Here is a 25102-nt window from a genome sequence, read left to right as displayed (position 1 = left end):
CCAAGTTTCAAAGTCAGGTGCAAAATGATGGTGCCAATTACCTGTTTTACCCAGGAAGCCATACAGCATAAATACCAGGGACTGCCAACCTGGCCCTGTATGTGACAGTGTGCCCACCAGTACCTCCTACGGTATCTGGAAAAGATATTGGTAAATATTCCTGCCCTGTTTTATGTTCTCATCTCTTTATTCTGCTCTTTTAAATGTGGCAGACCTTTTGTGTTATGCCACAAACCTGGTGCCTATGGAACTTTCTCAAATTTCTGAATATCCTTACTAGTAGCCCCTGATATATACAGAGCTATATATTGCAGTCTGAGTTACTCTACAGTAAGGATTCTAAAATGCAAGCTTAAAAGTTGCCAGTACAGCTGTGCAAAGACCGGCAACCAATTAATACACAGGTTTGTCCTGCCAATTCTACTTGCTGGTGTTGAACTCTAAGGAGGGAGAAACCCTTTCCAATCTACTGCAAATAACCACCAGGAGATTCCAGTCTATCTTCTGCCCATCTGTCCTGCAGTGTTGCAGTCTGCACTGAGGTCAATACTCCTTATGGCTAGCTTTAACAAAGCTGAGTTCAATATTGGGGATTTGAGGCTGGTTTGTAAAATCTGTTTAAAGGTAACCATGGTTAATTTTTCCCTAAATCATGAAAACTGAAAAGCGGGGAACGCACAAGCTTGCAGCCTGATGCTCATCTTTTAATCATGGTTCAAGAAATCAGAAAACATTACATACATCTCTCTGCACTGCACCAACAAAATAAATCTAGCATCTCTTGACATCAGCCTCAGCCTTCTAGACTGTTCCTCAGCAATTCAGTTGGGCTTATATTTAGTTTTTAACTTTAACTCATGGACCTTGGTTTTCATAGGAACCTGTATGCACTGACTGACCCCACAACACACAATTTGGGTCAGAGATTCTTTTCTCCCAAAATACAGGTTTATGGACACCCTGACTCTCCCTCCTCCTGGAAGAAACCTGGCATGACGACTTATTTCAAATTTCATGGAAAAGATTATTTTTAAATATGAAGACTCAACTGACACCAAATCAGTAATCTTGGGGAATCTTGTATCCAAAGTACTATAGTGTTAAATAACTCATTCAATCAGTGCAAAGAACTCTGCTCTGTGTGCTCCCTAAATCTATTATGGGGGTTCCCCCAACCTTCTGGAACAAATTTGGGGAGGATATGGGGCACACAGGGGGAGCAGAGGAAGGATGTTCCATTGCGCAGGCAGAAATTGCACTGACTGGACACATGAGTTGGATACTGCCCTAAATCATGCCAATTCCTTTTTTCCATAGTCACATTAATATTTCTTTGTTCCTTATGATGCGTACATACTTCCCAGGATAATTTCTTCATCTTTACTTGTGTTTGTAAAGGTGTAAAGTGTAGAAACTTGGGTGGGTTCACATTTCAGTGGGAATCAGCCTAACTTATACTTCCCAGAATGATTAAGCAAACTAAAAATCAGCTTATCTTTGAAATCTGCAACACAATTCTCATACCAAAAGATCATGCATGTTAGAGGAAATTGTGTAAAATATATATGTCAGTGAAAGTAGCATTTAAACATGCATTATATAAGAGGGAAGTTGTTTGAAAAATGGGCATATTAAAATGTGCACTGAAACTGGATGATTTACAACAAATTAAGTAAGACATCAAACATTAAAAAACCCTATACAGGGCTGCCTTCAGATGTCTTCTAAAAGTCAGATAGTTGTTTATTTGCTTGACATCTAATGGGAGGGCATTCCACAGGGCGGGCGCCACTACCGAGAAGGCCATCTGCCTAGTTTTAAGGGGAACAAATTGCAAACCAATGTGGTAAACTGAACTTAAGACTGGGGGAAAAGGATAAACTGAAATTTAAAATGTGGGTAGATTCATCCACTGGTATCTGTAAGTACCCACCAGCCCCTTAAGGTGATAAAGCCATTATTTGCAGGGTGGGGTGGGGGAGACAGAAAAAAAGGATTACTGCTAGTGTCATGGTGTTGCATTTGGCATAAGTGTGTGGTTATTTATGGCAATTTCTTTTACTGGCCCTCTCATCTGTACTGCGGGACCATGATAACCTATCATCATCATCATTAAAATTTGTATACCGGCCTTCATCTGAAGATCCCAGGGTGGTTCACAACAGAAAAAATATATAACGAGAATACAAAATGTATAATAAAGCAAAAGCAAAACGCAAACCAATACTTCCCCCCCCCCCACTAGTTAAGACAACTACTAGCAAAAGAAAAAGCACTGTTGTCGATTTCATGCATCCTTTCCATTTTCCCTGCACAGCTGAGTTTTATGGAGGTTTAGCCTTTGGCTGGGCATCTGCCTGTCTGCTTGCCGTACTGCTGTGATGTTATAGGCCCAGGCTGTTTCTAAGCTGTCTCCAGCAATGCTGGTAGGACTCCAGTTGAGGAAAGGAAAGCGAGCAGCCACCACACAGGCCCCATCGGGGAGCTCTGAAAGCAGTTTTCTCTCCAGGAGCGGGACCTGCCGAGAGAGGTCTGCTTTACAATGACGTTGACAGCAGCAATGAATCTCAGAGTGGACAAAGAAAGCCTTGGGGAGGGCAAAAGTGCCGCTCTATCAGCAGAGGTTGGTCTATTAGGGCCTCCAGCCTTCATCTGCCCTCAGTCAGACCCCATCTGCATGCCTTGCTTAACTATCAGTCCAGGAATTGAACTGCCTATCCGTTTTCTGCCCCTTAGTCTCAGGGTTGCCTTTGTAGAATGCAGCAGGGAAGAGGATGGGGACGAAACAAGAATTAGGACAGGTCCGCACCATACACTGAAGGCACATTCAATGCATATGTAAGAACATTCAACATTCAACACACATCCTCCAAAGAATCGTGGGAACTAGTTTAAGGGTGCTGGGAACTGCAGCTCTGTGCAGGTGAAACCATAGTTCCCAGGATTCCTTGTGGGGGCAGTCACATGCTTTAAATGTGTACTGAAAAGGCTTTAAAAGTATGGTGTGGATCTGCCCTGAATTGGCTCTGCCTGTCCTTGGCTCTGGCGCCACTTGCTGCTGGTCTTTCTGCTTTCTGCCCTACCATTTCCAAAGGGTACCAGCCACCACTGGGCTGTATAGAACTTCAGACTGAAGCATAATCATTTGTTGCATGAACTAAAAAAAAACCTACAGGGAAATTGTTCTGTTTCTATGAATTTTGGCCCTAACTGCTCCTTTGATTCCCAAATTCATGTGGTGTATGCGATGAGTTTATGTGAACGTTCCTCTACCATTGCCTAACATAGAAGCTTCATCGAAGCAAGGCAGCCAGCATCTATTAGGGACATGGGAGGAGACACAGGGCCATAATGTTTTGTTTTTAATATAAAATGAGTGAATAGATCAGCCTCTTTTTGAGCTGAAACAACACCATCTGATAACTGCCAAACTGGAGCTTGAACTATCTGAGTGTACAGTGGTACCTCGGGTTACATACGCTTCAGGTTACAGACTCCGCTAACCCAGAAATAGTGCTTCATGTTAAGAACTTTGCTTCAGGATGAGAACAGAAATCGTGCTCCAGCGGCACAGCGGCAGCAGGAGGCCCCATTAGCTAAAGTGGTGCTTCAGGTTAAGAAGACTTTCAGGTTAAGTACGGACCTCCAGAACGAATTAAGTACTTAACCCGAGGTACCACTGTATGGTGTTTTTACAAGGTGTCTGAAGCAAATTGATGGTGTCTCTTCCTGTGCAGCAGTGGGGACAGCGAAAAAGACCCGTTTTCAGTCTTTATACCTTATGATAGTCTGCAAAGGCAGGGTTACGTATAAAACACCCCCCAACGACGCATACAGGGCCAGATGGTCCTTCAGAAAGAATTCAGTTTGGTAATTCCGGACTTAAATCAATTAAAGGAAACCCTTCAAGGTGACTCCTGGAAGCTGCAAAGAGAAGACTGGGCCAATTTCTCTCTTAACTGACCAGCATCTAGCATAAGGTGACTTGGGAATAGTGAATTTCAAACTGCAGTCTCTGCAGAAATGAGGCAACATTATTTGCTTTCGGCTGACTTTGCAGTTGGGGTGGGGGAAGCTGGCAAGCTCAGCATCTGGCTGCGGTGACCACACAGCAGCAGTGTAAATAGAGCATACAGTTGTGATGCCTCAGCAAGACTGCTGGGCGCTTCTAGGGCAATCGTCATTCTTTAGCAATGGGTGGACTCAGTTGTTGTCACCTGGTCCCACAAAGGACAGTGTTAAAATGAAAGACACTGCCAAAACAACTAAATCAGTATGTGGTGAAGATAAATCCCCTTTGGCTGTCAGTACAGGAGTATCATTTTAAAAAAACAAGCACACCTTACTAAGCAGGTGCAGAAAACTAATTCTAGTTATCCTGTTGAGTTGTATAGGGACTAAGGAGGAGGGAGCTGACTCCCCAGGCTGGTTGCAAGTGAAGTAGTCAGATGCAGGCACACAGAGGCTGTTTGGCTGTGCCCCTTTTGCTCAAATGGAGCTGCCACCACTGTTAGTATAAGGTTTTAATGTCTATGTCTCGACTGATTTCTAGGACAGAGGCTGGACAGTACCAAGCAGATGGGGACAATTCCTTCTGCTGGGGAAAATGAGAGCAAGTGCTTTGCAGAAGATGTTATCCACTCATTGGCTGTGACGATGAATTTACCCATCTAAAATGCTTCATCGCTGCCTTTCAGATGCAGCCCTCTCAGGGCAGCTTACAGAAGATAATTAATAAATGCAAGAAAGCAAACATCTAATTATAGAAAGGATAAACAGCAGGCGTTCAAAACCCAACACTTTAATAGAATGCAGAATGCAATTTGTTTTTAAACAGACCTTTACAACTTAACAAAGATGGGGTCGTATGCAGTTCTTTTGGTGAAAGTGCCAAGGATATGGGACCACAACGAATAAGGCCCTGTCTCCAGTACTCACCAGCCTAATGGATACTGAGGTGAGCCTAACAAATAGGGTTTCAGACCCAATTTTAAGACCAGGGCAGGTTCATAAGACTGAATGCATAATACTTTTGCCAGTTAATTGAAGGCATTAGTCCATTAGATATTGTGAAGACTGGGCATTGCACTGACCATCCTTGGTTTTGCTTAGGTAATATAGACAAGCTTATCTGAAAACTACTCACCAAGCTGGGAGCCAGGAACACAGTGACATTGTTGCAGTCAGAGAGATCTGCCTTAAAACAACAATAGCACCAGCAGCAGACAATTAGTCAAGAGAGATGGTTCAATGGTTGTTTCCTATTCTGGTCTGAACTATTTCCCACCATGCTTTGGGAGGTAAAGCACAGTCCCATGGTCTCAGATATTGCAGCACATAGTTCAGCTACGGAACTTGCTCTCTTAAAAGAACCTGGGGCCAACCAGTGATGCTGAACCTTGGGAGATTCGGGAAAAACACAAGGAAACACTGCTTCACAACACATAGCTAAACTATATAGCAGGAGCAACCAGTGTGGGTTGGTTGGTGTTGAACTACAACTCCCATCACCAGATGTTGTTAGACTACAACTCCCATCAACCCTGGGCTTTTGGCCATGCTGCTGGTGCTCATAGCAGCTGGGGGGCCAACAATATCTGGAAGTTGCAAAACTTAGCCTTGCTGCTAACGTTTGCTTCTCCTGAGCTTCACTTAAGATGCAGGTGAGATGGCTACTGCAGACAGCTCCTTCTTGCACTTTGCTCCTTACAGGCCTAGCTTCTTGTCTCCGTGTGGGAAGAGCTTACCTTCCAAAGGTCTTCTCGCCGGAAGAAAACCTTTCCATAGCACCCAGCCCTCCAGGCACGAAAGTTGGACAGTTGTAAAAGCCATGGATTGAGCTCATAGCCAACCGTCGGCCTGAAGCCTTGTTTGTAAGCCTCCAACACCTAGAAGTGCAGCTAGAATCAGGCACATTGTCTATTGCCTAATGCTGTGTCAGTTTCATGGCACAGGTCACATCTGCACACATTTAAACCCTCTTTTATTGTTTTAATAGTTATGGAGAATCCTGGGAAATATAGTTTGCTGGGAACTGCAGCTGCCCGGACTATATAACACCGGTCCTGAAAGACCTACAATGGCTCCCAGTACATTTCTGAGCACAATTCAAAGTGCTGGTGCTGACCTTTAAAGCCCTAAACAGCCTCCGTCCAGTATACTTGAAGGAGCATCTCCACTCCCATCGTTCAGCCCGAACACTGAGATCCAGCACCGAGGGCATTCAGGTGGTTTTTTCACTGCAATAAATGAAGTTACAGGAAACGAGGCAGAGGGCCTTCTCGGTAGTGGTGCCTGCCCTGTGGAACACCTTCCCATCAGATGTCAAAGAGATAAGTAACTATACAACCTTTAGAAGACACCCGAAGGCAGCCCTGTATGGGGAAGCTTTTTAATGTTTTATTATGTTTTGTATATGTTGGAAGCTGCCCAGAGTGGGTGGGGCAACCAAGTCAGATGGGCAGTGTACAAATTAATAATAATAATAATAATAATAGATGTGAAATTAGCAGAATTTAATTCCCAGGATTCTTTGGAAGAAAGCTATGACTGTGAAAGCGGTATAAGAGTGTTTTAAATGTACGGTGCGGATTAGCCCCTGAAACAATGCACAGCCGCAAAGGGTAGGATTTCTGGTGTTAAATTTGAGGAAGCGTGTATATAGCTCAGTGTTAGAACAGAAAACACCCCTGTAATTAAACAGCCCCCACCCTATCAACAAAAGGTCATTTATTCCTAGTTTATCTCAATCACAACCAAGCAGTGAGTGTTGCAGGCAGATGCTGATCCTTGCCGTGCACCAACAGCCTTGGCAATCCCACACTCGGGTGCATTTTGATGTGCTTACTATTCTGCCATCACCCGATCCTAAATCCACCAGCTTCCCAGAGCGCCCCTGCAGCAGCGACATCATATTCCTCACTTGCTTGACACTGGAGGGTACATACGGCACCTGGATTAAAAAGGAAAGAAGCTGGTGAGTTTTGCAAAAGGCATGGATATTAGGAACATGGGAATCTGCCTTATACCACATGAAACTGTTGGTTCATCTAGTTCAGTGACAGGCCCTCCAAGTTTCCCTGTTTTCCAGGGACGTCCCTGATTTGGAGAAGCCATCTCAGTTTCTGGTTTGATCCCAGAATGCCCCGCTTTTCCTTAGGACGTCCCTCTTTTCTTCGGAGAAATGTTGGAGGCTATGGCGTTCTCTGACCCCCGAGCCATCTGAAGGCAGCCTTGTATAGGGAAAGTTTTTTTAATGTTTTACTATGTTTTTATATATGTTGGAAGCTGCCCAGAGTAGCTGGGGCAACCCAGTCAGGTGTGTAGGGTATAAATAGCAAAATTATTATTATGGAATGGGACATCCCTATTTTCATCAGAGAAATGTTGGGGGGTATTAAGTATTTCAAGGAAGGGATTTCCACTCCTACCTGGAGATGCCAAAGATTCAGCCTGGAACCCTGTGCAGGAAAAGCATGTGTTCTGCTGCTGAGAGTTGGTCCTCCCCTAAGATGCATCATTCATTCACTGAATGAATTTGTCTGCCATCCCTTTGGTAAGGGTTACCAGGGCCAGTCTCAAAAAAAATACGTAAAAGGGGAGATAATAAAACCACAGAACGAGAATGGGTGGGGTGATCCCCGTAGATTAATTTATTTGTATCTAGTCGCTAGGCTATGGAGGATGATCAATACGGAGGTATAATGCACAGCACAGCCAACCTCAGTCTGCCCTTGGCCAGGTAAAGGTAAAGGGACCCCTGACCATTAGGTCCAGTCACAGACGATTCTGGGGCTGTGGCGCTCATCTTGCTTTATTGGCCGAGGGAGCCGGCGTCCAGCTTCCAGATAATGTGGCTAGCATGACTAAGCTGCTTCTGGCGAACCAGAGCAGTGCACGGAAACACCATTTACCTTCCCGCTGGAGTGGTACCTATTTATCTACTTGCATTTTGACGTGCTTTCGAACTGCTAGGTTGGCAGGAGCAGGGACCAAGTAATGGGAGCTCACTCCCTCACGGGGATTCGAACCGCCAACCTTCGTCCCCAGCCCTTGGCCAAACCCCACCTAATTATTCCCTTTCTCACAATCATCCAGTACCCTTTAGATGTGTGCTCTGCTGCCCCCTTGTGGTAAGTCACTTATTGCCCATACCCTCCACAGACCTGGAGCTTCTCCTGTTCCCTTTGCTCTGCTCTCTAACATTTTAAAACGGTGGTAACCCCCGATACCTGTAAATACACTTTGCGCAGGCCTAGGGCAAGAGATCCGGCCCAGGCAAAATAAAGGACCAAGCTGGTGCTTGATGCCACCTGGAAAGGGCTCCAGGAACTCCCCTTTTTATGCAGCTCTGCCGCCAGCTCTTCTATGTCGTCATAATCCATGCCTGCAAAAACAAAGGAATGTGCAAATCAGTTCCTAGTTAAATGCTGCATCTCTGCCACTGCAGTATTGGCTGCAAAAAAAGGTGGGGACAGATCTCTGGTCATAGGGCAGCTTGGGAAAATGGGAAAGTCAGACTTTAAAAAACAAACAAACCATTTTTAAAAAATAAAGTGCAAAGTGTCTCCTGTTTAATAAGGAATCTGCAACAAGAAACTTACCGAATCTTCTTCCAGTCCTTTAACATTTGCAGCCAAAATGGCCATACTGAAATTACTTTGTGACCTTGGTGGACTTTACCCTCTGTGCAAAAACACAGTTTGCGTAGCAATCCGAACAGAGCAGAAAACACATCTCTTATTCCATGCATAACAATTCCGTGTGCCTGTGAAGGAAAGAAAGGACTGCTGGTTTGTTGGAGCAGCTGCTTTGCATGCAGAAGGTCCTGTGTTCCATCTCTTGCATCTTCCAGTAGGGCTGAGAAAGCCCCTTCTGAAACTCTCAAGAGCAGCTATCAGCCAGCGTAGACAGTACTGAGCTAGGTGGGAACAAACTGGTGTTAGGATAGCTTCTTATGTTCCTAAAAGACCTGTCACAAAGCCTAACCTAAAGAAAGTCATATGGATTTGACCAGTGCTTTTTTTTTTTCTAGGGGTACTCTCATTTTCCTACTCATATTGAAATACTACCCCTCAATGAGGCCAAACTTATATTCACAAAATGTTTAGGGGTATGCGTCCCCCTAAAAAAAAAAGCACTGGATTTGCCTCCCCACAGTGAGCTGATAGTTCTCATTTATGGTTTTGACATGGGTGTGTGCAGTGCTTTTTTCCCTAGAAAAATAGGCGCCAGCACTCACCCTGAACATAGCTGTCAACTTTTCCCTTTTCTTGCGAGGAATCCTATTCGGAATATGGGAATTTCCCTTAAAAAAGGGAAACGTTGACAGCTATGACTCTGAAGTTTCTACAGTAACGAAATAAAACACCCCATTATCTAAACTATTTTAAACATTTAGTTAGGGATTGCTCTTGTTTGTTTATATTTTCATCGTAAGCAGCTTGAGTTTGATTTTAGCACAAGAAAGCGTGATATAAAGTGCCCTATATAGACAGACAGACACACACACACACACACACACACACAAACTCTTTCCCCCAAGCGAAGTCAACCCAGCACAAGCGGCTGCATTCTCTTTGCCATATAATTAAATCCTTTTAGTCCTTTTGCCTGGAGTTGACATAACAAAGGAGTTCTACATGTTGCGTCTCTAATAATAATAATAATAATAATAATAATAATAATAATAATAATAATTTATTATTTGTACCCCGCCCATCTGGCTGGGTTTCCCCAGCCACTCTGGGCGGCTTCCATAAAAACCAGAAATTTTCTAAGGGTATTAATGCATTACGGGCAAGTGGTTTATAGATTCTTCTGCGTAAATAGAACGCATGGGAACAGGCCCACCATAGAGATACGATGGTGACAGAGAGGCCACGCACCTTATTGAGAGCGCGCGAAGTGCTTTCTCGAACACCCAGACGGAAATCGGAAGCGAGAGCGTCGCTTGTCACTCTCTCCATGAACTCTTTGATCCAGAGGGGGAATGGGGCGGCCGCTCTAGCCCTAGCGGAATAGTAGGCTTTTCCCCCATCCTCCGCAGTCCGCCCGAGACGACTCTATGGTTGCGGGAAGCTGGGCGCGCTCCTTTAGGGCAGCGGCGGGAAGGGAGAGCGGGCTTGAAGCGGAGCCGCAGAGAGAGCGGGGCAGCCATGGCCAGAGGTGCCCGCCGAGGGGAGCGGGAGGGCAGGGGAGCCCGGGCGGGTATTGGGCTCTGGGGAAATGAGGGGCACTAGGACCTCAGCATGGCCAGGCGGGGCTGGTTTGGAGGCTCCTCGGAGTCTGAGCAGCCACGGGGCGGGAGAGGGAAGAGTCCCCGACAGCCCCACCGAGTCCCCTATTCCGAGACACAGAAAACCCGTGGAGCTGCTGCTGTTGCTGTTTCCTGACAGGGCTCCTGCGCTTTCAAAGCCGCAGCAGCATGACAGGACAGGCAGAAATTCGCCAGATGTAGCCTTTTCGCTCCTCTCTGTGATGTGGGGAGACGCATCTCCTCGCCTGCTGGATTTCTGCCTGTAGGCAGCCGCGACTGGACAGAGTTCTTATGTTTTTAGCGCTTATGAGATGATTTTGGCTTTCTGGAGGACTAGATGAGTTGCTGTGTGTGCGTGTGTGTGTGTTTATTTGGATTTATATCCTGTCTTTCCTCCCCTGGAGGAGCCCAGGGGAGATATATATACAGTATATATCTGAAATAGTCTGTGATGTTTTGGATCATTTTACCTGTGTTATGTTTGGACCGTAATCGGGGTGGGGTTTTTTTTTGGGGGGGGGGGTCTTTTTAACATTTTGCAAGTTGTATTTAAACATTTCTTGTTACATTGCCCAGAGAGCCGTGTTACAGGGCAATTAATGAATAAGTGAATGTACCGTAAGTTGCATATATTGTATTGAGCAGACATATAGCTGCCAGAGGTCCAGCCTTCCACCCTCCCCAAGAGGAAGGAAGCTTGGGATGCACAGGAACTCTGCTTATACAATATTCTATTAAACAGCTGGACAGCATGGGTAAAATGCAACTGGTGGTGATTTCTACCATCCCTGATTAAACCAAGTCCAGCTATCAGATTTCTGTCTCACATACTGGTGTTAAAATGCACAGGAGCTGTGCTAGGGGAAATTTTATATATCTAGTATGATGGGCATAAGTCACAACAGGCTTGTTCTCTCCCCCTCCCCCATTTCTGCCTCCTCACTCTACTTGTTGGATTTTTCTGGGGTATTGTTTGAGATATGGGATGATAAACCACTGAGCAATGGGGTGAGCTCCCGTTGCTCTGTCCCAGTTCCTGCCCACCTAGCAGTTGAAAGCATACCAGTGCAAGTAGATAAATAGGTACCACTGTGGCGGGAAGGTAAACAGTGTTTCCATGAGCTCTGGTTTCCGTCAAGGTGTTCCATTGCACCAGAAGCGGTTTAGTCATGCTGGCCACATGACCCATGACCCAGAAAGCTGTCTGTGGACAAACACCAGCTCCCTTGACCTGAAAGTGAGATGAGTGCTGCAACTCCATAGTCTCCTTTGACTGGACTTAACTGTCCAGGGGTCCTTTACCTTTTATCTTTAATTGTTTGAGATACATTATTGCTTTTCCTAGTTGGGTTGAGCTCCTGTACATTTATCAGTGCATGGCAGGCACTGTTAACTATTCTTCATTCATACCTGGGGGAAAAAACCTCTTATATTTCTGTCTGCCGTGCAGCTCAATGCACAGGAACACTGCTAGGAAAAATAGCTTGCATCTATGATTGTTATAGGCATTTTGCAGCTACATGACAGGTAGAAATACAACAAGTGAAGTTTTTTGGTATGGGGGGTCTTTACCTGTTAGATATCTGTCTGATATGCAGTAGTTAAATGCTCAGTAGGACTTACAGTGCCTTAACAGAAAAAGTAAAATACAATCTGGGTAAGCAGAATATATTAAAGTGTTCATCCCAAAAAGTCACATAGAACAAAAAAAGACTCAACCCCCATCCCCTTACTAAAAGTAAGGTCATTATTTAGGCATTGATCCTTCTCACATATACCTTGGCTGAGTTTTTATCTCTTTTTCTTCATTTTCTGATGTTGGAAAGTAAGATGGCATTTCTATTGATTATCTTTAACAGTTTGTTTTGTGGGAAAATTGAGACAATGAGATCATTTTAGCAAAAATACAAATCCCCCCCCCCCACTGAGACTCATAGCTGTCCTTCTGTTTAGGAGTCTAATTCTAATTTTGGAAGATAGCATTGGGATTATCCTGCTTTGTGTAAAGGGAGGGAAGTAGTTTCAAGAGCAGGAATCACATTGTTTGTGGGTTAACTGATCTGTTTTCTCTACAGTGTGGCAGCATCCCTATCTAAACATCTTCAAGCACTTTAAAGTTGAGGAATGGAAAAGGTCCACGAAGGAGGGCGATGTGACAACCTTTATGGTAGTGTCAGAAGTTCCTGATCCTTTCTTGGGTAGTTAAACGTAGCCTTGGTATTAGCACTCAGCTGGTCGCCTGTGGTGAGTGCACATAGTTTGCAGACGACCAAGTATGGCACTGCCACCACTGCTGCATGTGAGCTCTCCCTTCCATGAATAGGGGGGAGATGGAAAGAGCGACAAATTTATCCTGCCTTTCCCTAATGGAACTCAAAAGTAGCATGCATAAGGGCACCTTTGCCTCCAGATACCTGGACAACAAAGTAGTAGTCCAAAACCTCTGTAATCATAGAATCATTGAATTGTAGAGTTGGAGGGGACCCCAAGGGTAATCTAATCCAACTCCCTGCAGTGCAGGAATCCTGCCCACAGCCATCCCTGGGTGGGTTTGAAACACCAGCCTTCTGGTCAACAGCCAGGCACACTGACCCACTACACCAGGTTGAAGAAGGCTGGGCCAGCCACAGACCCGTTTGGCTTTAGGAAGGTTTCTGCATCATATGCCTTCCCACCAAAGCCATGCACATTTTCATATGTGTCAGAACTTCCATCTGCTGGAGGTCTCAAACCTGGGGCTTTCTGGGAATTGAACTGGATCCTTGTCCCCCTCCACTTGGGGATCACATCAGGGAGAGTGAAATGAAACACTAAGTGCTTTGCTGATATTTCCTTAATGCTGTGTTAATTGCCATGATGCTACATATGGGAGTCAGCATCTTTGGTTTCCTCCAGCCTTTGTGTGACTTGATTTCTTTTACCTGAGCTGTTCCATCTGTTTTATCCTCCTGTCTTCAGGACAAGACTCTGAAAGGGACAGTGTATCGTATCAGTGGTGCTGTGCCTGCGAGTAACTACCTCCAGCTCCCCAAGACCAGCACACAGTCATTGGGTCTCACTGGTCGCTACCTCTACATCCTCTTCAAGCCAGCACCGACCAAATATTTCGTGGTGCACTTGGACGTTGCCACAGAGGTGAGAGTTTCTCTCCTATTTATTAATGACCAGTTGTGTAATGAAATGAGCAAGAGGGCAATGTTAGGTGGTCTGAGGAAATGCAGATCTCTTACAGTACCCTTTGTAGTACCATCGAGTGGGCCTATCCTCTTTGGAGGCCTTGGTCCATTCACCTTTGCAGAACTTGGCTTTGTGAGCATTGTAGCTTTCGCTTTTATGAAATGCAAAGTTCTAGTCCTTTCGGTTGTCAAAGACAGGCCTGAAGAAATCTCACAGGTCCTCTGGAATAAGATTACTGTGGGACATGAATGGAGAGTCATTGCCCGCCAGAGCTTCCCCACTCCCTGGCTCACTTATAGAGCAGTTGCTGTGCATACAGAAAAGCTCAAGTGAAATCCTTCACACCACTAGTTTAATCTTAACTTTTTTTTTTTACTCCACACTTCAGCCAAAAAGCCTCCCAGAGCAGCTTACATATAATCAGGGGCAATAAAAGACATTCCTCATCAACAGACAGTCAGAAAGGCATAGCAAAAAAAGAAAAAGGAAGCGAGGCGGGAAGATGGGGGAAGCCATAAAAACTCAGACACTAGTTCTTAAAGTTAGATTGTTGTTGTTCCTATAATACCAAGCTGGAATGAACACAGTTCAAAGAAGGTGGAGCCAAACAGTTGGGAGTTAGAACACCTTGCTGATCATCCAGAGATCACTCAGTAGATTCTGAACTACCTTCTGCCCCATCATTGGTCCACATGGGTCACAGTATGTAGCTTTGCTTAAAATGTAGGTTTTCTTTCATCAGCCATTGTTATGGATATTTATTGTTTCTTAAGAACTGGGTGTTTGCTGCCTTCCTATTGAAATAGCGAACCCATGTGAATGGTCTGCATTTCTTTATTTCCAGGACAGCCAAGTGGTCCGCATTTCCTTTTCCAATCTCTTTAAGGAGTTCAAGTCAACTGCCACATGGCTGCAGTTCCCGTTCATTTGTGGGGCAGCCAGAGGGTCAGTCTATGAAAGCACATCCAAGGCTTCCAAGCAAGGTAAAACGCAAAGAAGACCCACCAAATTCCTGTTTGCTCAGCAAGCTTAGGTAGCTCTGGATGCCTTCTGATTTGGTCCTCAGGATGCTGGTGGCTGAAATTAAAAGGTTCTTGAGAAACTAGGTTTTTGGTCAGACTCTGAGTTGATCTGGTAGGGAGAATAGAATGTGGTTATGGATGAAGAAGCAAAGCTTTGCCACCCCCAAAACTACTTTGGGCATCTATATAATAGCACCTTTGACTGTTCCCAGCGCTTCCTATATATCATCACAGCAATCCTTCTAAGGGTCCTTTAAAGTAGACCATGATGATTATCCTTATACCTTATATGGGAAACAGGCACTGAAAGATTATTGGTTCCCCAGGAAGTTTGGGATCTAGGAGAGATTTGAACTGGGTACTTACCTGGATCCCAGCTCACAATCATAGCCACTTCCTCACAAAGCATTTGAAAATTAGAAGTGGGCTAATGCGTGAAGCCTATTCTGCCTGTAAGGTTTGGGATATAGTGTGTTGAATGTCTATATAAATTCAGGTGTTTCCTTGGTGTGTTTCTGACCTTTAGACCTGGTGGGCCTGGCTCCCAGCAGTGTGCGGTGGACCTGCCTGATTCTCGACCTCCGCTACATCCTCTCTTTGTACTTGAACAGAAGCTATAGCCATCTCAAGAGTGTCAAGCTCTGCTCCAACCTGTTGGTGAAAAACCTGTTCACTAGTGACTTGCTCTTTGATCCAGGTGAGAATTAAAAGGAACTTGCGCAAAGGATCACTGACTTAATAGTTGCATGAATAGTTGCTAAGATCTCATGGTTAAAGCCGTTTTATGTCTAGGGCATTTACCAGTATTTATTTAGATCTTTTATATGCCACTTTACTTTTGGGGGGGGGGGGAATACACAGCTCACAACATTTCTTCAAACATCACAAACATGGTGTAACAATATATCAAAAAAATAACATCATGAAAGAAAATCAAATGGAAAAATAAAAAAATCCATATTTCAAGCAGCCTCATTAGCAGCAAAACGGAACAGCCTTTTCAACATCAGAAAATCAAAGATCGTTATGTAACCGGGATTGGGCACAAGCTTGTCCCCTTCATATTCACCCCAAAATCCAAAATGAAGAATTACCACCTACAGCTATAGACCAGTGAGGACGTAGCGTCCTCAGTGGGCATGGAATACTAACTGAAATGTGGAAGAAAACTGAGAAGGGGGGGAGTACAGTCCAGTTGCTTGGAACCCTGAACACTCCAGATTGCAACATTTTCATGCCGAGCCCCACTTGGAAGTCATGAATTCCAGCTGTTGAGACTTATAGCACAAACAGACCTCAGTCTGCCAATCAGTCATAGGATACTGACTAGTTTGCATACCATAGGATTGGGCTGGTGTGATGCTGTTTTCACAGAGGTCCATATTGGAGTTCTGCAAGCTCTTTTTCTAACAAATGATGCTTCTGCCTCCTTCATCCTTTCTGTGCTTTTAGGTGTGACCTCCTCTGAGGCTCATCATTCCAAATTAGTGACGCAGGGCATCTCCCCCATGCCACGAGAAATGACATTTCCTGTGCCGAAAGGTGAAAATTGGCATGACCTCTACGATTATGTTAGGTATGGTTTGCTGAATTGTATTTGGGATGTGGGATGCCAGCTTTCTTCCTTTGCTTCTCTTTATAACTGGTATATCTCTCCTTTAGAGGTTAAAGAAATGGTGTGTGTGCATGTGTGTGTTGTGAGTGAGCAGTGCTATAGCTCATGTATGCTTCTGACTATTGTGTTTCCATAACTTGCTAGGATTTGGCATATTTTACCAATTTATAAGAATTCTTACCTGCTCTTCACCACAAGGTCCCAGGGTAGGTTACAACAACATAATAAACAGTTATAAAAACCAAACAGCCAACAATTTTAGAGAGTAAAACTGCTCCAACCAGAAGAGAACAGTATGGGTTCAGCAAAAGAGGTGAGATCCTGCAAAACAAAATACTTTTAACTCTTGAAGACCAGCTTAAAGAGGTGTGTCTTCATCTGGTAAAAGCTGTACAGTGAAGATGTAGATGCACCTCTGTTGTTCTCGATCTATATCTCACCTTTCCTTTAAGGAGTTTAAGGTGGTACACAGGGTTCTCTGTTCCCCATTTTATCCTCACAACAACCCTGTGAGGTAGGTTAGGTTGAGGGAAGGAGAGTAACTGGCTGGAGATGCATGGTTGAGCTTGGATTTGAACCCTCGTCTCCCAGCTCCACCACACTACTATACTCAAACATTAGCCAACTCCAAGGCAATTTTAACTGAACCAAATAGGCTTTTTACCATCCCTTCTGGAGTCTGGCACATAGCTCAGTGGGAAGAGAGGTGCCCCTTCAGAACTTAGTGTTGGCAGTGATACTGCACTGGGCAAGATCCCGATAAACACCTCTATGGTGCTGGGACCAAGGAACATCATTGGGCTGCATTCCTGTTACTGCATTTGGGGGGTTGAAGTAGATATTTTCCTCATATCTGTGTAAATACAGAAAGCTCCCCGAAGAAAGCTGTTTGGCTGCTAACCATTCATTAAGAGTATCTTGATATATGGTCACTCTCTTTGGTTTGTCCAGGTTGTTTATTGCAGCATTCAGAATTTGCTGAATCTGGCCACATTCCAATGGCCATAGTCAGTGTAACTCTGTGGTTTTGTCTGGTAGTCCAGCATCCTCCTTTGAACCAGTGAAACAAAATCATTTCTTCCTTACATTCCACACTTTTTACCAGTCACCATTTCTCTGATCTTCTTGCTCAGGTTTCCTTCTGATGGGTCCAAGATGCCGTTTGACTCTATTCAGAAAGGCACTTTGAATCCTGCTGCAGGTAGGCAAAAAAGAAAAAAAGGGAGGCTGTAGGGGAATGGAAGCTCTTCATCCCAGGACAGAATTCATCCAACACAGACCACCTTATTGCCAGATGAGAATGGATATGAGCAAAACATCTACTACAGGAGTAGCCAACGTGCTGCCTTCCAGATACTCGTAACTCCCATCAACCTCCAGCAAGCATGGACAGTGGTCAGGAATGATGGGAGTTGTAGTACAACAACATCTGGAGAGAACCACGTTGGCTAACCCTGTACTAAAAGATGCTACTAGTCATGGTCACTATGTTCTACCTCCACTGTTGGAGGCAGCATATCAGCTTCTGGGAATCCTAACTTGGGGAGAACATTGTTGCACTCAGGCCTGCTTCCAGAAGTTTTCTGCTTTCCCTTCCTGAATTCAATAACAAATGAGTTAGCAATAGAATACAGTCCTTTTTGCAGCAGTGCGTGGCTTGTTCCGATCCTGGAATCGATTCCCATTTGAGACAGTTTACCCTAGAGGTCTTCAAGAACCTAATGGTGCAATCCTTCACATATCTATTCAGAAGCAAGTCCCAGGTGAGGTTATGTAGCCTAGATATGATTACCTGACAGCACAGCCCCATTGAATGCAGTGGGACTTATTTCTGAGCAAACCTGCAGTGGATTGTTGTCACATGTCTTCTGCTTGTCCTTTCAGTTGCTCATGTAGAAGACAATCCAGTTGGCCAGCTTCCAAAGGAAGTATTTCTAAGCAAGCCTGTTCAGGACAGAGTGTCTCTCATCCAACAAATTACCAGTCCGAAGCGAGTGAGTATGCCTTGATAGCTATTTCTCTTGCCCAGAGCCATGTATATTTTGGAATTGGATTGCATCTGCCTTTCCAGGAAGCAGTGCTCTATGGCGGTTGCATCTGGCAAAGGGTCTTGATTTAGCCCTCCTTAGAACCTGGAGATTTGTGACTGTGATCCTTGCTTTTCAACGCTTATCATTTTCTCAGACTCCTCGCCGGTCTCCCTTCCTTACAAAGAACATCCCCAAGATTCACCGGGTAACCTCTGCGCCTGTACAGACAATAGACACTGTGGACCAGACCTGCTGGAGGGAAGAACCACAGGCCAGGGGGCATTCCTCTCTCCCAGCACCTTCAGAGGGCGATGGCAGCATTCATGTTTACGCCCACAAAAATGGGGATGTTACTGTTCATGCTGTCAGTGTGGATTCTGATGAGGTAAGCATGCACCATAGCCATGACATTTGAGTGCACATCCTAGAATAATAAATCCATAGCTTGTTTTCACCTTTTATTGGAAAAGATGGTCAGATGAGGAAGGCTTCTCTGCTAGTCATCAAGAAATAGACAGCAAAAGAGCCACCACTGCTGCTTCCCAGAGAACCTCTTACCTGTTAAAGGGAAGATATATAATACTCTTACTTCCAAAGGACTCCAGGGCAGCAAGATGACTCTTGTCTCTGTAAGGAGAAGTGTGCAATGGCTACTTCCTCTCGCTTGATTGTGAGAGTATTATGTGCAGTGAAATTGTATGTTATGGGGAGCCATCTGGGATACAGCCACTAGGCTGAACTTTGCCTTTATAAGGTTGCACAAAGAGTGCAAGCAACATAGAAAAAATATAACGCTCTATGACAAGGGTGGGATACCCACCACCCTCCAGAGGTTGGACTACAACCCCCTTCATCCTGACCAGTGGTCATGCTGGCCAGTCCAACTACACACCCCTAAATGGTTCTTGACTCCCATGCCAACATTTTAATTTATTTTGTCTCTTTCCAGGATGTGTGTGCACAAGCGATGGGACCAAAGGCGATCTCCGCCAAGGACTCAGTTCATTGCATGGTGAGAGATCTTGCCTTTTAGTACTATTTAAAGTACCCCTCTTTAACTTCCCATCTCCCCTTGCTACCTGGAAGAGATGCCTGGTGCAGAGGTTTTCAAACTTTCTGAGTCCATTGTTTTCTTAACCAGCTAAATCCATTCTTTCTGTGGCAACCCTGTGGGGCTCAAGAGTCCAGTTATGGCAACCCTTGCCTGCAGAGCTGACAGCCTCTCACATTTTTTCGGACACCCTCCCTTGTGGAGTGTTCCCTCAGTCTCCTCTCCCCTCTCCTTGGGATTCCTCCAGGCAGCTGCTGCTGCTGCTGTCCTGGTCTCTGGTGAGCTTCCTCCCCACTAAATAGAGGTGCCTCCCAGAGGCACCATTCACCTGAGGAACATATAGCCAGGGCTGCTGCAAAAAAACAGTTGTGCAAGCCTTTGGGAAGCAGAGATGTGGGAAGGCATCAAAGGATGGGAAGGAAACAGGGACAGAGACCACTGTTGCCCACAGCACCCCTGACCATCGTTCAAGCCACCCCAGGGTGCAACGGCACACTGCCCTGGTGTAACAGATCCACTTTAAAAAGGAACAAGATGATTAGTGGTTTGAAAAGCAGCGAGGAAATGAATTGAAAAGTTTCATATGAACAAATGATTAATGGTAAGATGTGGAAAAACCCTATAAACAAATCAGGATAAATGCTCATTGTCATGTAACACACACACCCCTTTAACAAATCATGATGTAGGCTCAATAAAGACCGGCCATGGCTTTACCACTTCAAAAGCTTTTCGTACAAGCAAATCAGGATCAATTCTGAATCCACAGGTTGGCTGGAGAAGCCGTGGATCTCTTGAGTCTTGGCCTCTTTCCTATGATCATTGCTGCCCACACCAGTCCCTGCGCTAGCAGTGGCTGCCGACCCTCCAATTCTGGCCACAAGCCATATGTGCATGGAGCAGCTGCTGGAAACAGGAAGCTGCCTTATCCCAAGTCAGACCATTGGTCCATTTGTATGAGCATTAACTACACTGACTGGCAGCAGCTCGCCAGGCCTTTCGGCCAGCAATCTTAAGAACGTAAGAAGAGCCTGCTGGATTAGGCCAGTGCCTCATCTAGTCCAACATCCTGTTCCCACAGGGGCGAACCAGAGCACTCTGCCCACCTGCAGTTCCCAGCACCTGATATTCAGAGGCATAATGCCTTTGACCTTGGAGGCAGAACATAGCCATTATGGATGGTCGCCATGGATAGCCTTGTCCTCCATGAATTTCTCCATTCCCCTTTTTAAAGCCAAGTTGGTGGCCATCACTGCCTCCTGCAGGAGTGAGTTCCGTAGTTTAACTATGCACTGTGTGAGGTCGCCATTTATTTTATCCATCATTAATCTTCCAACAAGATCTTTCCCTACCCAGGGATTGAATCTGGGACCTTTCCTTGAAAAGCAAGCGCTTTGCCACAGAGCAACGGTTCTTATGTCATGGAGAGGCCTCTCCCCTCCCATAATTTGGTTGGGTAACACGCCCTTACAGGAAACTTTTACGCATGTCAAGATTCCTTTCCTGAATGGAAAAGGTGGAGACTCACTTCAGTGTATTATTATACGTAGTCCTGGCCTTATCAGAGTATCTTAAATCTGATGACAGATTGATTTTTCTCCTCCAGAAGCTCTTGCCAGATCCAATCCTGAAGCTGAAGAGGGTTATTGGGTTTGGAGGCTACAGCACCAAATGGGTCAGTATGCCTGAATTTATTCATTGTACGTATTTGGCACTTAATGCCTCAAGCAAGCAGTGTAGTCCATTCCCTGCAGAAGTTTCTCATTTGACCTTTTGTCTTTGTCACCCAGGCTCTGTGGGCTGCAAATGGATCTGTGGTGGTCTACCCCTGCCATGCTCTGATTATAGCAATTGCGTTAGACACTGGCAGACAGCGGTTCTTTGCTGGGCACACTGATAAGGTAATATTTGTTTCTTTTGTCTTGTTTTTCCACATGTCAGTAAAAATGCAAGAGAGACTTAAAAATACACCAGCCCTTCTCAACCTGGGCATCTTCAGATGTTATGTACTGCAACTCTGCTCAGCCCCAGCAAGTATGGCCAGTGGCCAGGAATGGGCACCAGGTTGAAGAAGCCTGGTATGCACCAGGAGCATTCATAACGTCAGATGAATGCATTCTGAAACTTGGGTAGAATTAGAAGCATTATTTCTAATAACAGGCGTTAACTCTGGACAAAAGGGCATATCTATTTTTTACTAAAAAGAGGCTCTATCAATTAGCTTGATGATGAGCATAATGACTAATTAATGAATGAGTTGTTTCTTGTAAACAAAGAAGTATTGAAGTAAAACATAGTGTACCAGTTTAAAATATGACATGTTGAAAATGTTCATGTACAATAAATAAATTATAAAAGGAAAAGCATCCGTGCTTCATGCAACTGCAATACCACTACAAACATGCTAGCACACGCACAAAACCATAGCCCCCAAAGCACCATGTCCCTCGAAGCCTTGGAGAATTCGAACATCTTTGCCTGCTGTCAAAAAGATGCCATTGTTGGCACCGGGTGATGTTCCCTGGGGAGAGAGCCCTGAAAGACTAAGCTGGGGACCAGAAAGTCTGCATTTGAAATCTTGCCTTTGTACGGATAGCTCAGCTGGTAGATCACGAGACCCCTTAATCTTAGGGTTGTGGGTTCAAGCCCCACTTTGGGAGAAAGATTCCTGCCATTCTCTGGAGACTTTCATGCTTCTGTTGCCAGTTTAATAAAAACCCCATAATAAGGAATTGATTACCTTTCAACTCTTTGATCAGCTCCTGTATGTTGGGCAAATTGGTGTGGTTTGGAAGAGGAGCAGCGACAGGCAGTTCCTTCCTATGTAAAAGGCACATGATTCTCCTGAAAGGAATCCAATTCTGCTTTATACCACAGGGTATCCTTTCCCACAATGTCTCAATTTTCTGCAGGTGGCGGCATTGGCGTTCAACGGCAACAGCACTTTGCTGGCCTCTGCACAGATAGGGCAACTGAGCGTGATACGTCTTTGGGATTTTCCATCGGGGAGGTGCCTCTGCATGTTTAAAACAGGGATGCAATCAATCTCTTGCCTCAGGTAAGTGCAGGAGGGAGCAGGGTAGGCTGGGGTGCAAGGGTCCCCAGACATTTCACTGTCTATTGATCCCTGTGCCACCACTTTATTTCTCGCTGCCACCACCCAGGCCCTACCTGGTACAATACTGAGTGCAGTCAGGGTTAAATTGGAACATAAACTTCTGTTTATTTATTGCAGTTTAACAAGCATGTGGTTTCATAAACAGTATTAGTCAATTACAATCATGGGGTGCCTATCCAGACCTATAACTTCTGCTACCTGCCCTCCCTCACTAAATCACCTCTCAGATATTTACTTGTCTTCCTAGCCCCTAACTGTTCCTGACTCACCTTATTTCACTACACTAACTCAACCTCCCCACAGACTCTATCCCAATTCACTCCCACTCCAACCAACCACTCAACTCCCAACAAACTCTCCTTTCGCCCCTCCCAGAGCTGGTTTTGTAGTCCCTCTGACTCCACCCCGCTGGGTTCTGATTGGGTAACTTGTTTAACTATTTCACCTCCAGCACTCTCATATGTTAACGTCACAAGGAGGTTCTGGAACTCTTGACTCCCAAAGGCTTTAATTTTAAGATTAGTATGGTACGTAAGGCAAGTCACAGGTTGCAAGAACCAGCGGTTACATGGGAGGTCAAAGGCATGGTTGGGCACGCTCTAAAATATTGAACTGACAAGTGACAAGCCCCTTGCACCTTCCATTTGAGGGACAGGAAGGCACAGCATTTAGCAAGCCAAGCAGCCAGAGCTCTGAGGCTAGACAGGCAAAAGGGCACTCCTTCTGTAGTGGGTTGGCTAGGTGAGGTTTGTGCACACTGGCATCTCCATGCCCTAGTTGCCAGCTTGGCATCAAATGTATTCCCATCTGTTTCCCGGGAAGGCACTGGAGACATCTCAGCTAGTAAAGCTGAGGAGTGTGTGTTTGGAACAAAGATAACAGAAGGCACCTCTAAGAGTCTTCCTGAGCCTCCTTTGGAGGGCAGATCTCAGCAGATGTCTCTTGATCAAAATCTGCTATGCCTACCCTGCCAAGGGTCTAGATCTAACTCCCCAAACTCCTCCTTAAGGTCTCTCTCTCTCACACACATATACACCCTGTCCATAACACCTTCACAGGACTCATGGCAGCAAGGTAGAAAATGAAAGACTGCCAGTTTTGATGCTGTCAAAACTGGGTTTTTAGTGAACAGCGGAATCTGGCTTATAGTAAGTACTCAGACTGCTTCTCCACTTATGCTAGTGCTGTCTACTCTGATGGGCATAAGGTTGCCAAGGGGTTCAGGCAGAGGTTTTCCACGTCACTTGCTATTACCTGATGCTTTTAACTGGAGATTGAATCTGGGATTTTCTGCATGCAAAAGACTGTTCTCTGCTGCTGAGCTCTGGCCCCTCGTTCTTTTGCAGCTTTTCCTACAGTGGGGGTATCCTGTGTGGCACTGGGAAGGACCGACATGGGAAAACAGTGAGTGAATCAGCATTTCTTTCTTGCAGTGGGTGTGGTGTGGGCGGAGCGTCCAAAGGGCCGGCTAGAAACGCCTGCGGTGCTGCATTCCACCCCTCCCCCACGCCCTGTCCTGAGGTTCCCCATCTCTGGTCTGTGCTGTCTAACATTCTCGAGTGAGTTCTGTCACAGCCTGTGGCAAGAAGGGGGGTGCAATCAGTTATTCACCTGGTTGTTAATGTACTGAAATCCAAATGAAACTTTACTAGAGCTGCTGTTGTTTTTTAAAAAAACAAATTTCTCAGTACTTTAGAAGAGTGTTGCATTGATTATATGACAAGGAAGTGCTGCTTTGGTGTGAGTTGCAGGTGGATGTCAGGCTGAGATGCGCTCTGGCTTCTGTCACGGTGTTCCATTGCTCCAGAATCAGTTTAGTCATGCTGGCCACATGATGCAGAAAGCTTTCTGTGGACAAATGCTGGCTCCCTCAGCCTGAAGCAAGATGAACGCCGCAACCCCATAGTCGCCTTTGACTGGACTTAACCGTCCAGGGGTCCTTTACCTTACCTTTACTTTTATACTATTGATACGTGCCCCTTCTGCAAGGGCTACGTCATTGACCTGTTTTTTGAGATTGTTGCTGGAGTTGTGTCAGGCTCAAGCTCAAGCCACAAGCCTTCCAAGAGTGTGGCTAGTGGTCTGCTCCTTGAGCTGCTGTGTTTTTAATGCCACTGAATGTCTAATAATAAAAAATAAAATTAAAATAAATTTTTATTTATACCCCGCCCTCCCCGGCCAGAGCCAGGCTCAGGGCGGCTAACACCAATAAAATTACAATAAAACATTGGGGGGGGGGCGGCAAAAAGCAAAAAAAAAGGAAAAACCAGTTTATTAAAATACGGGTTGAAATACAATTTAAAATGCAGCCTCATTTTAATAGTAGCCCGTAAATCAAAACCATAATGGGAGGGAAACATAAGGGTCAGACTGAGTCCAAACCAAAGGCCAGGCGGAACAGCTCTCTCTTGCAGGCCCTGTGGAAAGATGTCAAGTCCCGCAGGGCCCTAGTCTAACGCTTGCTGGAGAAGTTGCCTTTGGGGTCTGTGCAGAAGCTCCTGGCAATGTGTTTGTTTGGTTTGTGCTGACTTTGACTACGTCCACTTGGTGAGCTTTTAGGGATGAGGAGGGATCTGAGCCTGGCTCTCCTGTGTCCCACCCAGCTGCCTCTCTCTCTCCTCCTTTTTCAGATGGTGGTGGTGTGGAATACTATTCAGGTGAACCATGGGGGAGAGGTGGTGATGCTTGCCAAAGCACACACAGATGTGGACATCCAGGCCTTAAAGATTGCCTTTTTTGATGACACCAGGTAAAGAGTGGAGCTTGTTGTTGCTGTTTTATTGCATGTGTGTCCTGCCCTTCCTCCCAGAGGAGCCCAGGGCAGCAAGCAG

General features: G+C 45.3%; 2 protein-coding genes across 6 annotated transcripts in view; one reads left to right on the top strand and one right to left on the bottom strand.

The window, feature by feature from the left end:
- Positions 1 to 683: 683 nt before the first annotated feature.
- Positions 684 to 9960, bottom strand: LOC309329563 (adenine nucleotide translocase lysine N-methyltransferase-like). Of its 5 annotated transcripts, none has more exons than XM_081840466.1 (7): positions 9888 to 9960; positions 8604 to 8767; positions 8232 to 8386; positions 6848 to 6952; positions 5748 to 5888; positions 5147 to 5197; positions 684 to 2518 (listed from the first exon to the last, which is right to left on the bottom strand). In XM_081840466.1, exons 3-7 carry the CDS (start codon positions 8382 to 8384, stop codon positions 2288 to 2290), a joined length of 681 nt encoding a protein of 226 aa, XP_081696592.1. In that variant the 5' UTR covers positions 8385 to 8386; positions 8604 to 8767; positions 9888 to 9960; the 3' UTR covers positions 684 to 2287. The 5 variants fall into 5 exon arrangements, with proteins under 5 accessions (XP_081696592.1, XP_081696590.1, XP_081696593.1 ...); XM_081840464.1 differs by having other exon boundaries at positions 8604 to 8920; positions 9888 to 9958; XM_081840467.1 differs by having other exon boundaries at positions 5147 to 5193; positions 8604 to 8920; positions 9888 to 9958.
- Positions 9961 to 10041: 81 nt separating this feature from the next.
- Positions 10042 to 25102, top strand: part of WDR90 (WD repeat domain 90) — a 42897-nt gene continuing 27836 nt past the window's right edge. The window contains exons 1-15 of the mRNA XM_081840459.1: positions 10042 to 10167; positions 12334 to 12425; positions 13217 to 13393; positions 14280 to 14418; positions 14984 to 15154; positions 15910 to 16033; positions 17206 to 17273; positions 17957 to 18066; positions 18257 to 18487; positions 19052 to 19114; positions 20760 to 20828; positions 20944 to 21054; positions 22066 to 22211; positions 23618 to 23675; positions 24902 to 25020. Of these exons, the coding sequence (XP_081696585.1) occupies positions 10158 to 10167; positions 12334 to 12425; positions 13217 to 13393; positions 14280 to 14418; positions 14984 to 15154; positions 15910 to 16033; positions 17206 to 17273; positions 17957 to 18066; positions 18257 to 18487; positions 19052 to 19114; positions 20760 to 20828; positions 20944 to 21054; positions 22066 to 22211; positions 23618 to 23675; positions 24902 to 25020 (1688 nt within the window). The 5' untranslated portion in view covers positions 10042 to 10157. The remainder of the gene's footprint in view (positions 10168 to 12333; positions 12426 to 13216; positions 13394 to 14279; positions 14419 to 14983; positions 15155 to 15909; positions 16034 to 17205; positions 17274 to 17956; positions 18067 to 18256; positions 18488 to 19051; positions 19115 to 20759; positions 20829 to 20943; positions 21055 to 22065; positions 22212 to 23617; positions 23676 to 24901; positions 25021 to 25102) is intronic.

Source organism: Podarcis erhardii (genome assembly GCF_964252035.2).
Source record: "Podarcis erhardii genome assembly, chromosome: 14".
NCBI lineage: Eukaryota > Metazoa > Chordata > Lepidosauria > Squamata > Lacertidae > Podarcis > Podarcis erhardii.
The sequence above is the reverse complement of the archived record's forward strand: the minus strand, read 5'-3'. Positions and strand labels throughout refer to the sequence as shown.